General features: G+C 41.7%; 1 protein-coding gene across 3 annotated transcripts; it reads right to left on the bottom strand.

Moving 5' to 3' along the window:
- Positions 1 to 3,946: 3,946 nt before the first annotated feature.
- Positions 3,947 to 15,150, bottom strand: rmnd5b (required for meiotic nuclear division 5 homolog B). 3 transcript variants are annotated; one of them, XM_048231032.1, is made up of 10 exons: positions 15,055 to 15,150; positions 13,410 to 13,587; positions 12,985 to 13,127; positions 12,553 to 12,690; positions 12,185 to 12,285; positions 10,784 to 11,004; positions 9,342 to 9,507; positions 8,260 to 8,362; positions 7,420 to 7,574; positions 3,947 to 6,774 (listed from the first exon to the last, which is right to left on the bottom strand). In XM_048231032.1, exons 2-10 carry the CDS (start codon positions 13,546 to 13,548, stop codon positions 6,711 to 6,713), a joined length of 1,230 nt encoding a protein of 409 aa, XP_048086989.1. In that variant the 5' UTR covers positions 13,549 to 13,587; positions 15,055 to 15,150; the 3' UTR covers positions 3,947 to 6,710. The 3 variants fall into 3 exon arrangements, with proteins under 3 accessions (XP_048086989.1, XP_048086991.1, XP_048086990.1); XM_048231034.1 differs by having other exon boundaries at positions 10,838 to 11,004; positions 15,055 to 15,149; XM_048231033.1 differs by lacking the exon at positions 15,055 to 15,150 and adding an exon at positions 13,938 to 15,018.
- Between the last annotated feature and the right edge of the window lie 634 nt (positions 15,151 to 15,784).

The raw sequence follows: 15,784 nt of genomic DNA, 5'->3' as shown, positions 1-15,784 counted from the left end.
ACACACACACCCCACTGCATGTATGATATCCGGGTATCATATGACAAATCCCCAGGAATGACGTTGTGCAATGTCACAAAGCTTGTGTTTTTCAGTGAAGAATAAAATAACAAGAGGACTTATTCGCCTGGAACCAAAAAATGTCCAGTTGACTTGACGTCCTTCTGTCCTCTGCCTGAGATATCTGCTGTTTCCGTGGTTGTTGCGTCAACGGTTAAGGATAAGGAGCTGATACTGTGACTTGTGAATAACTAAAGGAACAGAAAAAAAATATTTTATGTATTGATTTTAAATTTATATTCTACTGGTTATCACAAGGTATATTGTATATAAAAACAGAAGGTTAGTTCATATGTTGTCATAATACTACTTTCAAGTATGTTGTTGATTTTCTTGTATGGTCCATTAAAAGCTTTAAAGCAAACATTCTTATGTTGATTTTCCTCCTGAAATCGCCTATTAGTGTCCAAACTAGAAATATTAGTTTCCAAACGAATACTTAGTTATAATACTCAGCTGCAACAGTAGAGATTAGGACTGCAGTGTTGATCTTGGCAGAATCTGACGTTACGGGATAAGACTTGCGTACGTTCACAAAATATCCATACATCCCGCTAAAACTGCTAATGCTACCAAACAATCAAATAAATATGTAATACAAGCAATAAATATCCTTTTACTTGGACAGAGAACAGACTCTGATTTACATGGAATTGGAATGCATATTAGGATGGCGTTGTGCAATATCCCACTGTGTTGGGCCTTCAAAAGGTTTTTGCTAAGGAGAACAGTCAGGTCTGCTGCAGTGTACATTGAGTGTGATTGATCAGTTGAGATCAACCATTGTGGAGGGACAATGCCTTCTCTATTCTCTCCCAAGTTCACACACAAGGGAGTCTATGGAAAAGAAATCAAGGTGCCCCCCATCCCCTTGCAGTGTCCCAAAGAACAATGGTGCACTTGTGAGTGATAGGGAGAGAGCTGCCAAACCCTAAGAACTCCCAGCACTCCGCTTGGGGCTTTGTTACCATTCTAATGTTCTCTCTCTCTTTCTCTCTCTCTCTCTCTCTCTCTCTCTCTCTCCTGCCCTCTGTTCCTCTCTAAGCTCACTTTTATTGATTGGAGTTTATAGCCCTCTTTAAAAGAAAATAGGCAGCCCTGAGGTATGGGCTTTTGGGGGGGTATCCCGAAATAGTCTCGTCCTTGTGCCTCCTATCTCATGCTCACTGGCTTTAACTCCCCCTCCTCCACTTAGCCAGGTTCTCGCATACCACCTTGCCGACTTTGGACTTTTTGAGGTCAGAGGTCAGCCATGATAGGTCCCGGGAAAGAAACATAGGAGGGTCTTTATTTGCTCAAGGAACAGGTGTACCCATGGAAACTGTCAAGGGAGGATTTGCGAAAGGAGAGGGGTATAGGGTAGGGTGGGGTGTTTGGCCGAGCAAGCTGCCTCCACACACACACACACACACACACAAGCAAGCAAGCAGGTGGTCCTGTAAGGATGGCTGTAAAAAGGCTTATCCAATTAGCTTGTGAAGTCGATGAGATTTATGTACATTATGTGTGTAGTTACTGCCACGCTCAAACAGCCTCTGCAGCACCCCGAGTGAACTACACACACACACGCACACACACACGATGGAAGAGTCAATACAGTACTTCTCATCAGTGAGAAAGTGGCAAGTGCACAACTGACTCATCCACAGGATTCAAACATTACATAAAGCCCACACTCGATAAACCATGAGGCCTTTTACGTAAGGAAGCATGTTAAAAAAGACTGCTGTGTGGAGTTAGCGCAGGAGCGTGGGCACCATGCTCAACACACTTGTCTGTTTTTCAATTAATCTGAACAGCGCAGCCAGATTAATGGAGCACTGGCCTCAGCCGCCCTCTATGCTCAGCGTCCAGCTATTTTAAGTGAAGTGTGTTCACATGGAGGGAAGGGACCATCCCCCCAGCCAGCCGGTTATCAGACAGCCTGATAGAAAGCAGAATAGATGGGGAATACTGATATAGGCATGTTCACACTATAGCTTCACATGCTTAGTTGGCCCACACTTCAGGACATAGCAGATGAGGATGAATTGCTGGCATTTTTACAAACATGCAGTCACTGAGGCCTGTACTTGATTGATTGATTGATTTGTTTATTTAAGTGTCAAACACCATGGTGCCTAGCCCTCATGGGCTTATTAGACACTGCAGTAATAATTTTACTGTTATCTCCAGATAACCACGTGACGTAACACAGAACCCAACATAACATAACTAAACCACTAAAAATAAGGATACATACACATAGAGATGGCTTGTCATATGGGATACAAAATACTTTGCCGCAAATACCAGGCCTTTTCTATACATTTTGCCAAAGCAAAAACATAATTTTCAAACAGCCAGCACAAAATCTCCCCTTCATATTTCAAAATATATCTGGATTTTTTAACTGAATTGATTCAAAAAGAGAGTTCCTTAAGTCGCAGTATAAAGGACAATAAAAAACAAAATGAAGTTCATCTTCCACAACCTGAAGATCACAGAATTCACACAAACATAAGCGTTCAGGTGTACCTTTCAACCCACTTCCACTGCTAGAGGTACGGTATTAGTTCTCAATTGAGCACAGAGGGACCTCTGCCTTCTCTTTAGATTAAGGAAAACATAAGGTTCTGTAACATAATCATTCTTAAATTAAACATAATTTCTAAGTACTATTGCAAGACTTACTAGTGTCTGTCTTTAATACATCCTCCATCCGTGTTCTACTTCAGCTTCTAAACAATTCTCCTCAGGTTACCTTGTACTGTATATACAGCTGAGAAGAAAATCATTCATACCCCTGGCAAATATTGATTTAATGTTGATTTTCTCTTGACCAATATGTTTGTTCTGACTGAAAATGACACTGCCACATGCCAATAGGTTGTAAGACAATGTGGTAGAAACATGGAATCAAAAAAATAAGCGTTTTTATCTTTTGATAAGGCTGTCTGCCAAGAGACCTGCCCCAAAAGGCGGCATTGGACCATTAAACCACACAATGATCCAAAACATACAGCTAAACAGCTAAACAAGGCAAGAAATGGTTAACCGAGAACGATACCGAAATTTTAGAGTGGCCCAGCCATAGTCCAGACCTCAATCCGTCAAAAAAGTGAGCAGAAGGCCAGAGGGATAACAAATAATCGCTCTTGACACAAAACCCAGATTGCTGTTAAAAGTTCAGTCTAGAATCATTGTGGAGACATGGAGAGGCTTGGTAGGTATTATAAGAACCATTTTGAGAGCTGTGAATTTGCACACGCCATTTTTCATAAAAATGGTAAAAAAGATGAAATTGCTTCTTTTTTTGATTTCATGCTTCTACCACATTGTCTTACAACCTTTTGACATGTGGCAGTGTCATTTTCAGTCAGAACAAACATATTGATAAAGAGAAAATCAACATTGAATCAATATTTGCCAGGGGTATGCATAATTTTGTTCTTAACTGTAAGGTATGGTGATATATATTGTTACTATAGTCTCTTTTGCACAGTAGCTTGCATATTATTCCTCACTTGTAAGTCGAGAGCCATGTGAATAAATGTAAATGTAAAACTGCCTTCATTCATCTGTGAGTCTAGTCACAAATTAGTCACTGATGTAGCCTACTACAGAGGTGCACGTAGAGTTCTGTGTGCTTTTTTAACATGACCTTGTTGCCTTCATGCACATTCTGCATGAGGCCTAAAAGCACCTCTTCTCCATCAGTAGACCAAACACCTCTTGTGCTTCTTGTACTGTACACAAATAGCTCCCTCTAGAGGGGAAAACTGGACTGTGCACAATTTTCAGTGAATAGTGAAAATGTGGATTAATTTTATGGGTCATCATAAATTTACCTCATCTTCAGTTTAATGGAAGTGGTCACGAAAAACAGGCACAAAAGAAATCAGTATAGTGTATAAAGTTTTTATTTTTTATTTTAAGATGCAAGTATAATATGAAACATACTGTACTATTAGAGGATAAATATTTACAATAGAAGTTGCATAACAACTGTTAGCAGAAAAAAAATGCACATTTATTATCATACAATTTTCTAAATGTTAATCGTGAGAGGTCAAGAAAAGACAGGCTGGGGCTCTGGATGCGATCTATTCAATCCGGTTCATACTTAGGGAGGCAATGGGTGATTGTCTACCAAAGTAATGAAACAATTCAGAAAAAAATAAAATAAAAATGAATCAAGCGCACACAAGACCCCATGCATTCCCATGTCCTCCCTACAATCAAAGCATACCTCTCAAACAAAATCTCACGCACACACACACACACATATTCACTGATGCCACTCAAGGCCAGTCCCACATTGTTTAGCTGCTGAAAAAGCAGGTGTCCAGTGCCTCTTTTGACATCGTTCTTGCCTGAGCTGCCTTAAAAGCCCATATCTAGGTCAGGGTGATGATGGATTTACCTCAAAACACCCTTTCAAAGCCTCCCACACTCTCCCTTTTCCTGGTCCACCATGACTGCTGATCAGACATTCAAGTGAAGTTCTTCAGCCAGCACTTTACGCTCAGGCTCATATCTCAATCTCCTATCATGACGATTCAAGTTTGTTTTTGGCAGAAATTGTTATTATCAAATGGTGTTGGTTACTGTCGTTTTTCCTCCAAAATCATCCATACATCTAAATTTAAAAAAGCAAGCAAACTAGCAGCAAAAGCGTTCAAATTTTAAAGGGAAGAGATTTGTTCGTTTGTTTGTCGGCACACTGGTAAAAAGCCAAGAAGCATAAACAGCGAATCACCCAGAGGACAACAGGGTCTTTCCACAACAATGCTCCTCCCCTCAGGCATCAAACATCTTCAGTACAAAACAAAATTAATCAATGAGCTCCTACAAAACATTGACTGCTGTTGAACAACTAAGCAGCAAAAAAAAAAAAAAAAAAAAGAAAAATAATCTACTCCAGAGTTCAATGTGGACAATGGTAATGGGGGTGATGTAATGAGAGATGGAAATGGCTGATCAATTAAAAATTCACCAAACTCACAACCAAACCGTATCTGGATGCGAGCGCACTGACGAGGAGCCAAGCACAACACTCCAGTGACACTTCACTGAACGTTACGACGGCTAACAGGTCACAGACACCAATTTGACTTGTTTTGTTTACGTTACGTCCTAACAATCATCATCATGATCAGATCTGGAGGGCGTGCAAGTTAAAGTGAAGGTCACTCATGTAAGAGTGACAAGTCCATTGACCTTGTTCATTGTGACAGACAGATGTGGTTCTCCTCCAGTTGGGTGGAGGAAAAGGTTAGGGTGGGGGGTGACCGAGAATGGACACGAAAAACAAGGAGTCCGACTGCAGGTCAGTCAGTCAGTGAGGTCATCTCATAGCATGACCAATTATTTATTTCACGCTTTGAATATATTACAAAGATGTGACTACCCATGAATGGAAAAGAAAAATTAGTCTCTCAGCACAATTCACAGTAGATTATGTTGTTGTTTTTTTTTCCTTTCAAGAAAATATATGTTAAATACATACACAGAGCAAAGAAAAATGGCTTGGATCTTGGAAATAGGCGGAAAAAAAAAACAGAAACCCTAGAAAGCACAAGATCTGCCAATTCCCTGCCCTGTCACCTGTAATAATCAGTAAGTCTTCACACCGATACATGAATATATGCACTTTTATAAATCCCCCATTCACTCACTCGCACACTTGTCCACCATCCCAGTAACCTACCGGGAGAGACACTCTGAAGTTTACAATCAGTAATCCATATTTAGGGAAAAAAGAAAATCTACAGTCTTTAAACATCACCTTAGGTTTTACTGACAAGATTCACAGAGTTAACCTTCACCTTATTCAATATGCTTTGTGTGTGTGTGCACAGATCACTGAGAAAGCCCAAGCCGCATTTAATACGTGCCTCTAAATATGTCTATGCTTTTTATGTATTTATATTATATATTTATAATGATGTTTAAATATCATCTGTAAATAAACAACAGTCAAGCATAAACGTGTCGTGTTTTCACCCGAAGAATAGTTGCACGCATTCGGAATAGTTGCACGCATTCAGAATAGTTGCACGCATTCCCCCTCAAAAGTGAGCAGACAAAGAACACAGATAGGGGAAATAAAAATCCAAGTCTTGCAGACTAAGAAAAACTTAAAAATCCTGAAAGAGGAAGGAGAGGAAAAAAAAAAAAAAAAAAAACCCCCCCATCCATGTTAGAGAAGAAACACACACACACACACACACACACACACACACACACACACACACACACACGAAAGTAGACCAGACAAATATTGAGGGTGTACAAATGAGTGAGTGAATGAATGATCTTATGTATGTATGTACGAGTGATCCATTTTCTAACTGTCATTAAAACAATTCTGGACCAGAGACACTTACACACACACACACACACTCTGCTCTACTGGTAAAATTGGTGAGGACTTTGCACCATCCTGCCGTGGCCTGACTGCTCCAAAAAGGACGTGGGAGGACCCTCCGTCGCACAGAAGGTCTTCCATCGGACAGGAAGGAGGGAGGAAGGGAGGGAGGGATTGAAAGAAAAAAAGCTGGTGTGGGTGGAGGGGCGGCACAGTCGTCGAGTCTGGGAGCGCAGCTCACGCGTCTGGTCAATCCCCCGGTCTTCGCTGTTTGCTTCGCTTGCCCTCCGTAGGGACATCAAAAATAGATTTGTTTGGCATCTGACGGGTTCTGCTCCATAGGGCAATAGGGACACTTCAACCTGTTGGACATGGAGACACAGAACACAGCCTCTAAATACAGCCTCCGAATGCAGCCTCCGAATACAGCTTCTGTGTGAGTGAACAGGACATTCTCCTTCACTCACATTCCCTTACCAAACCATAGGCAGCCAAGACCGCTACTCCAATCTTGCCTTGCATATGATGAAAAGGCCTATTCTCATTTAATCCAAATAACATTGGCATTAAGAGGTCGCACACTCTAATGTCTTGGGCCAATTATTATGGGGCACCGAGAGTGAGGAAGTCTTTCAATAGTCACAGAAAAGTAATTTACAGAGACTCTCTGAGAGTGTCTCCAGAATAAGTAGAGTCTTTTAGTGCATCAGACTCGAGGCTTAACACCACTTGCATCTGAGATTATGAAAATAGAAGTCTTATCCCCTCATGTACTTTATAATGCCAAGCACCATTAAGAATTTAGAAACTACAGAAGTGGTAGAGCACGTCATTAGGAATTAAAGGGTCATATATAGGCCATAAATAGTCTCGGAAATAACTGTGTCTGTGTAAATCAAACCCAAGCCCCTCCAGACATAAAATCATCTAGATTTTTCTCTGCTGTCCAAACAGTGGTTCATGAGTGGGGTTGGCAACTACAGGAAGGGGAAATATGGAGGTCTTACTTTCCAGCGTTGGTGAGCTTGTTGAGGGCGTCTCTGGAGATCACATGCCCACAGATGAGCTTCATGGGCGGGTTGCTCTCGGAGGTCTGCTGCCTCAGGATGGGGCAGGCGAACACTGAATGGTACCAACACTTCTTACCGAGGTCAATTTCAATCTGCACACACACACACACACACACACACACACACACACACGCGCAAACATTAAACAGGATTATAGAACAGCCATAAACATGCTACACACATAGCTACAGTACAGACTGTTATGATGTTTACATCTTCATGATTACAAACAAAAAGGCTATGGCTACAAACGGTTATGAATGATGTTTACAACACAAGTTTAAAACTGCCTGATTATACACTTTTCAACCACAAAAAACAAAATCCTTTAACTACATCTTCAACTGTAAGTTAGCTTACAGTTTAATCACTGTATAGTCACACAGCCCTGATGTAGCTCTGTAGACTTTATGCATGATATGTCTTAGGTCCTATTTTCGGAAGGTGACAGACAGAAAAGAAGACATGACGAGATGACGGTCCAATTTGCGAATGTGTGGATGGAGAAAACGATCTGAGACTGTGATTATGAACAAGAAAGTGTGATGAGGAAGTAACACACTTAGAAACGGAAGCTGAAAATGGCCCTGTTGTGCATAGGTAACTACTATATGGTAACTACTATATAGTACTATATAGTGTTCCCAATGATGTTTGCAATGTGATGTGTTTGGTAAGGGACAAAACACTGCTTGGTGTCTCTTATTATTATTATTATTATTTCTACAAAAGAGCAGTTTTGATTGCGACAGGCCGGTAAACAGAGAATGGAGTTACCGGAAGTTCGTCCTTGTGAGTCCACACCCCACTGCACTGCCGCTGCTCGATGACCTGCTTGATGTTCATCAGGACAGGCAGGGCCATGCAGCCAGAGGCAAAACTACAACACAAAACACAGAGCAGCTGGATTAGCCTCAGCCACGCCACGCCACGCCACGCCACGCCACGCCACGCCACGCCACGCACAGCGCATCACAACACACAGAACACTCCCAACACTCTGACCAACAAAAAGTGACACAAGTAAACAGTAGGGACCCTACCGTGGAGCTGGACACTCATCTACATTAGGACACGATTATAATACACTTGTAATACACTTATAATATAATTATAATAGATGTTTCATGGTGTTACGACCCCCTGTGGCCCAATCAGGCTCTGTGCAGTCAGTGCATGGGCAGTGCAGACTGGCAATTAGTTACTGTGCACACCTGTAGAGGCTGGGTATTTAAGGGGTTCTACGCTCTCTCTGTTGGGGCACTGTGTGTGTGTGTGTGTGTGTGTGTATATATATATGTGTGTATATGTGTGTGTGTGTGTGTGTGTGTGCGTGCGTATCTTTCATGTTGGGCCCTGGGTGCCATTGAGGCATATTCTCTGTCCCACCATCTCCCTCCATCTTTCCTACTACTGACACAGACACTGACGCATACACTTCATTCTTTTTCTTTCCCCTAGACATTTGATTACAGACATTCATCATCTTTGACTACTTTAAATAAAATACTTTTTGGGTTAACATTAATCCTGTTGTCTGGCTTTATTTCTATGGCATGGTTAAGAGCCAGCGTAACACGAGGTAACAACATTAATGAGGCTGGAGAGCAGACATGAATGGAGCTTCACTGGAGAAAAGCAAGTGAGTCATTTCAAAGGTTGTGTGTGCTGGTATTCCACTTCTTTCTATTGTAATGGCAATACAGGCCAATGAGCACTTTGTGACTCATGATTTCATGATTATGACTCATTAAGACCACATAGTCATAAGGCAACCTAACCGAGACATGAGCGTCCACGGAGCATGCAATTAAGCACAGACTAGCGTGAAAGGTCAACAGCACATCCAGACGAGTCACCTGACACTGAGGGGAGACTCCACGGAGAGGCCTAGGAGGGCGCAGGCGTCCCTGGTGAAGATGTTGCAGATCTCGGCCCACTGGTTGGTCTCCAGCAAAGTCCGGTAGGGCGAGTTCTCAATGCCGTGCCGAAGGTAGACCAGACTGCCCATCAGGATCTGGATATCTGCACGGGACCACAGGAGATTTTTACAGAGATTCTGGTATGAGTAAATTTATCAGGCTTTTATTAATACAATCTATTATAGTTTCACCAACCCAATTAGAGGAGAATTCCGGTGTGATATTGACCTAAAGTGTATTGAAACATGATACCGAGTGTGAACGTATGTCTCATAGCCCATCTTGGCTTGTCCCCTGCACTCCAAAATCTGGCTAGTTAGCGATGCTACCAACAGCTTTTTCAATAGTGGTGCTTCGCATCGGGCTAACCATGCAAATAAATCACTGTTTTACACCCATTTCTGAGGGCTCAATGTCTCTCCACACTTCATTGGTAGACTTCCGAGGGCCCTGACATTTAAAACGGAGACATTGAGAAATTTGAAAAAGCACTGGTAGTTTACTTACAAGACGATTTATAATTAAATAAAAAAATTATCGTTAATAAAAAATAATTCAGTGGAAATGCATGGATTCCAGTTTCTTCCAGTAGCAGCAACTGGAATCCATGCATTTCCACTGAATTATTTTTGGAATCTGATCCCTTATCATACCTGTTCATTCTTACGTTGCTTTCGACTTATCGTGACTAAATTCAAGATGGCTGCAAACGCTAAACTTCGTGAAGATACTGTCTGTATAAATCATCTTGTAAGTAAACTACCAGTGCTTTTTCAAAGTTCTCAAGGTCTCGTTTTAAATGTCAGGGCCCTCGGAAGTCTACCAATGAAGTGTGGAGATACATTGAGCCTCGTAAATGGGTGTAAAACAGTAATTTATTTGCATGGCTAGCCCGATGCCGAAGCACCACTATTGAAAAAGCTGTTGGTAGCATCGGCTAACTAGCGCCAGATTTTGGAGTGCAGGGGACAAGCCGAGATGGGCTATGAGACATACGTTCACACTTGGTATCATGTTTCAATACACTTTAGGTCAATATCACACCAGAATTCTCCTTTAAGACACCACCATATAGAACCTATGGGACATTGATGTGCCATCGTAGCATAGCCTTGGCCTCGTACAGACCTTTTAACACAAAGTGTGATCTCTCAAGATCTCTCAATCATCACACAGAGCATCACTTTATGGTTGACAAAAAGTGGATGACCCTTCTCTCAAAGACCCTAGCTATATCGTTAATTTAAAAACAGCAAAAACAGACAACCATCTCCTAAGTAATGCAGATGCATCCAAACTTAAGTTGATCAACTCATCTTCATTCACACTAAGATTATGTACATACAAATAAATAAATAAATAAACATTTCGATATGTACCATTTGGACGGAACACTTGTGCAGCCAATGGGCAGTGGCCTCGGGCTGACTCACCCCTCTGGTGCTGTGCGGCAAAGGGCTGGAAGTGGCGGGCGTACTGCAGAGCCTCCATCTGGTTGCCAATGCCGCCGTTCAGCAGGCTGATGAAGTACAGGCGGTGCAGCTTGAACTCCAGGGTGCTGTTAAGGTCCAGCAGCCGCTGCCTGTTCGTCACGGCCCACCTGGGGAAAGTCAGGAAGAGTGAGCAAGCCACGCAACATATCCACTTACTAAGACCGTGATTTGGGATATCGTGTGACAGCATAGTGTGACAGCTCGGTTGAAGCAACACAAGGAAAACATACATAAAGTAAATATGAAATACCATGTTTATGTCAGCAAATGCTAGCAAACTGATTTGGGAAGTAGTTGCAACAGGAAAAGACCTTATCAAATCTCATCTGTGAGTCCTAGTTAGTGCAAGTCAAATGGGCAATTCAACTACTTCAGAACATGCCAGTGCACTGTAAACACCAACGATGTTTTCACTAAGACGTGGCTCTGACACACTTGTCCTGGGATATACTTGCTTTTAACAAAGCGTAAGTGTACACATCATGACTGCCATACGTTATCCTGCATCTTGCATCCTGTGGGTCGTGCACATTCTCAAACATTAATGCAACGTGTGCTCGAGATGCAGTATTTACATGGACGTTAAGGGGCGATGGTATAGGCGCAATACGTGACTGTAAACAAGCATGCAAGATCAGTTTTATTTACAACTCCAGGTCTGAATTATGTGCTCTGCCCTCAAGTGAGGACCTCCACTAACACATGTAGGGGCCTCGTAGAAATGAAGCAAGGTTTCGTTCATGCAGCCGGTTGTGTATGCAAACGCTTCGTAGAAAAGCAATTATATCCCAGGCCTTAGGCTGTCTCAAGTCACTTTTCCCTGCCCCTCATTTTCATTTCACTGAGATACTAGTCTGGCACCTACAATACATTAATGTTTCTTGGCCAATCAGGCATGAGTGGGGTTGATGTTAGTTGCAAAATCGAAAATGGCTGTGGTAAACGGAAGTAGCAACGCCTACAAACTTAAAAAACATTGCAGTAGGAGGAATGTGTAAATTTATATACAGAAAGGGTAGGCCTAAATACATTGTTTTCTGACTGCCGATGCGGTTTATTATCAGTTTGTAAAGGATAGACAAAGTAGGAAGTCATAGCCATCCCTGATCAATGTGATTGAAATCACCAGTCCAGCCTAACCAAAGTTACCACAAAGTCTACGCCCGTTGAGGTGCTAGGTTTAGAAATGTTTCCCCAATCGTGAAAGGCCAGACTCTCTTCACGAAGAGAAAATAAGTCGAGGCTACTGGCCTGCAGTTTAAACATAAAAGAGCAAAGTGAACTCACTCTAGAGCGGGCCGGAGATCCTGCGTCCGCAAAGCCTCCAGGATTCGATTCAGTTCAAGAAAGGGTTGCTTCATACTCATATCGATAACCACACCAGACTCCTGCAAAACATAACAAAAATGGCACAAGAGAAAATGCCTTGAGATCAGGTAGACAATATTTGCGGACAGCGGTTGTTAAGATTTAACTTGAAAGATAGCCAGGACTGACTAACAGGTTCCTCCAAGGTATGACCTGTATAAAAGGTGCTCAATCCTAAACTACTTTTGGCTAGCACTTCTAAAAGTCACGTTCTTACTGGGAGAACGCTTTAATGAGTTCTGTCTTATGTGCCCATTTGTAATGTATTTTAAGCAACACTACAGTACCTGGCATAAATCTTCAGCGACGTTGAGCATTCCTTGTCGATAGAGGTGTTCTACAATGGTTTCACTGAGGTACTTCTGTCTCTCTGGCGTATCCCACACGGTTTCAGCAACTACCGCACTCACCTCTGCATCAAAATTCTGCAAAACAAACAACAAATAGAAGGCTTCCTACTTCACAATTTTACTGTCCATCCCTTGTCCCATGGCTTAGCCATATGTGTGCAATTTCAATCATTATGACCCCTTCGCCCCCTTTTAAGCTTTTTAAGCCATAATTCCCAACTAAAATATGAAAGAAATATCCTAGAGTACATACTATTCATCCAGTCTAGAAAAGGCCATTTCATCTGAGGTGTAGTTATACACCTTGTCCTTGCCGCCCCCCCCCCTCCCCCGCCACCCAGAAAAAAAATTAAACAAATAAATACTCACCCTATCAATAGCCTTGCCCACTTTGGACACACTGCCATGTATGTCCTTGTGTTTAGACGCCAGCATCTGCACTGTCTCTTTGATTTCCTTGCAGCATTGGGTCATTGTTTGAGAAAAGACGGACAAGTCTGCATCTTGCACACCTGAAAGATCGAATCAGAAGTTAAATCACAACAGGTAAACTTTACAAGTATAATACAGGCTCACAATCCATATTCTTATTGAATGTTATTCTTATTATATAATAAGTATGAACTTATTTCAAGACATAGAACATTATTCTGAGGGTGGAAATTGTCAGCCCCCATATTTTTCCAACTCAAGTTTCCCCTCTACCAGATGAAACACTGGCTGTACATCATTGCATAGCCAAGTTCAAGTCTTTCTTCTCGCGGTATCTCTGTCCATTAACATCAAGGCCTTACCAAAGGCGACCAGCTGACTGCGCAGCTCGCAGACGTTCCTCAGCAACTCGTCCAGACGCTCCTCGGACTGGTGGCTGTACGTCATGAAGCGGTGGAGAACCTTCTCCAGCTCCCGCTCAACGCAGGCACACTGCTCCATCACGCTAAGGCAGGCCACACATTCACACTGCTCATCCACCTAAAACACAGGGTGTGTACATCAATTGCATCATCAATATGGGACAGGTGCATACAGCATACTACATACTATACATACTATATGACAGAGGTGGCATTTACAACACGTGATAAGACAACCACTATCTATAAAATATACAAGCCCTGCATTCATAAGCTACACAATGTAGTCAACACTTATTCAACTTGGGTAAACTAACATGATAACAGATTAGGTCTGACACTCTCACAACTTTAAAATGATTTGAAGAGGTTGAAAAACAACTTTACTTTTTATGCTACAGTGGTTCTGAATGCCTTCACTTAAATTTGCAATAAGATGATGGAAACAAAACTTGACCACTGACAAACCTCTTTTTTGCTTGCATAGGGATTTTCAGTAGGCCTGTGGAAACCACACCAGCTATAATGTGTTTATAATTCGTTTTAACCCGTGTTGCGGTCATGTTCTTACAAGACGTGCATTTCTGCCTTGCCAACTGGACTGAACAAGTCTCCTAGTCGCACAGAAACTCATTGTTTACTAGAGAACATGGCTTGCAAGTAACATTACAGAACAAACATGCTGTCACCTAGTTGGACACATTTAGATCACCATCTACTAAAGTCTTTTAAAAATAACTAACAAGTTATCATGTGTTAACAGCGCAATGTTCTTAGAAACCTCTCCATTTATGGCGCTGGCAACTTATCCCAAGTCTCAAAAAAACATACCAATGTATTCAATGTAACGTTAGCTCAAACAGCTAGCTAGGCCCAGAAGGCATGTCATAGAACAAACTGAATCGACACACTGCTAGCTTGGTCTTAATTACTCTATTAGAGAGCAACTGCAAGAATTTGACAAACATATTTCTGACCGTATTTCACATCGGTATTGTGAAACTATTAATAAACTCTTGAAAGAAGAACTAGCCAAATATATTAAACTATCCGCAATGAATTGGCTAGCGCGCTAGCTATGTCAGGACAAAATATTAGCTAGCAACGCAGGCTAACGCTAGGTTTTAATCAGACAGCATAAACACAGATAAGCACAGGCTAAGACATTTACTGAGCGACATACATTGCCTATACATTGATGCAACATATGAGTTTAATATACTGTATCGTACGTAAACACGAGGGAGTACAGCTAAAAATGATTCCACAATTCCCCAAAGTGAGTGTAAACAATATAGCTGCTAAGTAAATACAGGGAGCATTGCTACAAACCTAGCCAGTAAGGTCCAAGGCTAACTGCATTCAGAATATACCTAGCAGATAGCAAAGCTAAAACCATCAAGCACATCAAGCGAACAAGCTGGCTAGCTAGGTCCGTGATGTGAAATAATTTAAGCCACTGTCTAAATATATGACTAATGCTTCGAATTGTTCGAGTTTAAAATGGGAGCAACTCTCTTTATTCCGAATGACATACTGTACACTTAATTTTAACTGAAAACAAAACAAAACACAATGTACTTGCCTGTTGTGACAGCACCTCTCCACCAGACGTCCCTCGAAGCTATGCGAATTTGTCCTTTACTCTCCTTTTGGGGTTTAGAGGCAGGGGAGCCCTCCAAATATTAGTTACAATGCTGCCACCTACTGTAAAGGATGGAAATGAAGGTTTCATGATAAAGTTTTAAGTGTTCCATTGTTCCATCCATGTTGTAAGCCTGTGTACTCTCAAAGACCTCTCCAGATTGTCCAGGAGAGATGCATAATGAAACAAAAAAACAAAACAAACTAGAATGTTATCGGTCCATAAAATCTAAATATGAATTAAAAGAATATCTCTCTACTGTCAGAGATATAAAGAAGAGACAGATCCTGACTAAATACAGACTCAGTGACCACAGCCTAGCCACAGAAAAAGGCAGACAAAGAAAGTCATGGTTGCCAAGAGAGCAAAGAGTCTGTGGTCACTGTACGACAGGTGAGGTTGAGACGGAGGTGCACTTTCTTCTTCAATGTAAGAAATATGAACTAATTAGAGATACCTACTTCGATAAATTTACCAACCTAATCCCGGAGTTCCGAAACCTGGGAGAACTGGAAGTACTGCCTGTCTTACTTGGACAGCAAGGACAGACAGCAGCTCTTGCTGCTAAATATGTCACTGAATGCCATAGAGCGAGGGACAGTGATTAGACACCATACACACTATACACATGAAATACCTACCATTTTCAGCACAAACACACACACACACA

Source organism: Alosa alosa, chromosome 21 (genome assembly GCF_017589495.1).
Source record: "Alosa alosa isolate M-15738 ecotype Scorff River chromosome 21, AALO_Geno_1.1, whole genome shotgun sequence".
NCBI lineage: Eukaryota > Metazoa > Chordata > Actinopteri > Clupeiformes > Clupeidae > Alosa > Alosa alosa.
Note: the sequence above shows the minus strand (reverse complement) of the source record. Positions and strands in the feature narration are given on the sequence as shown.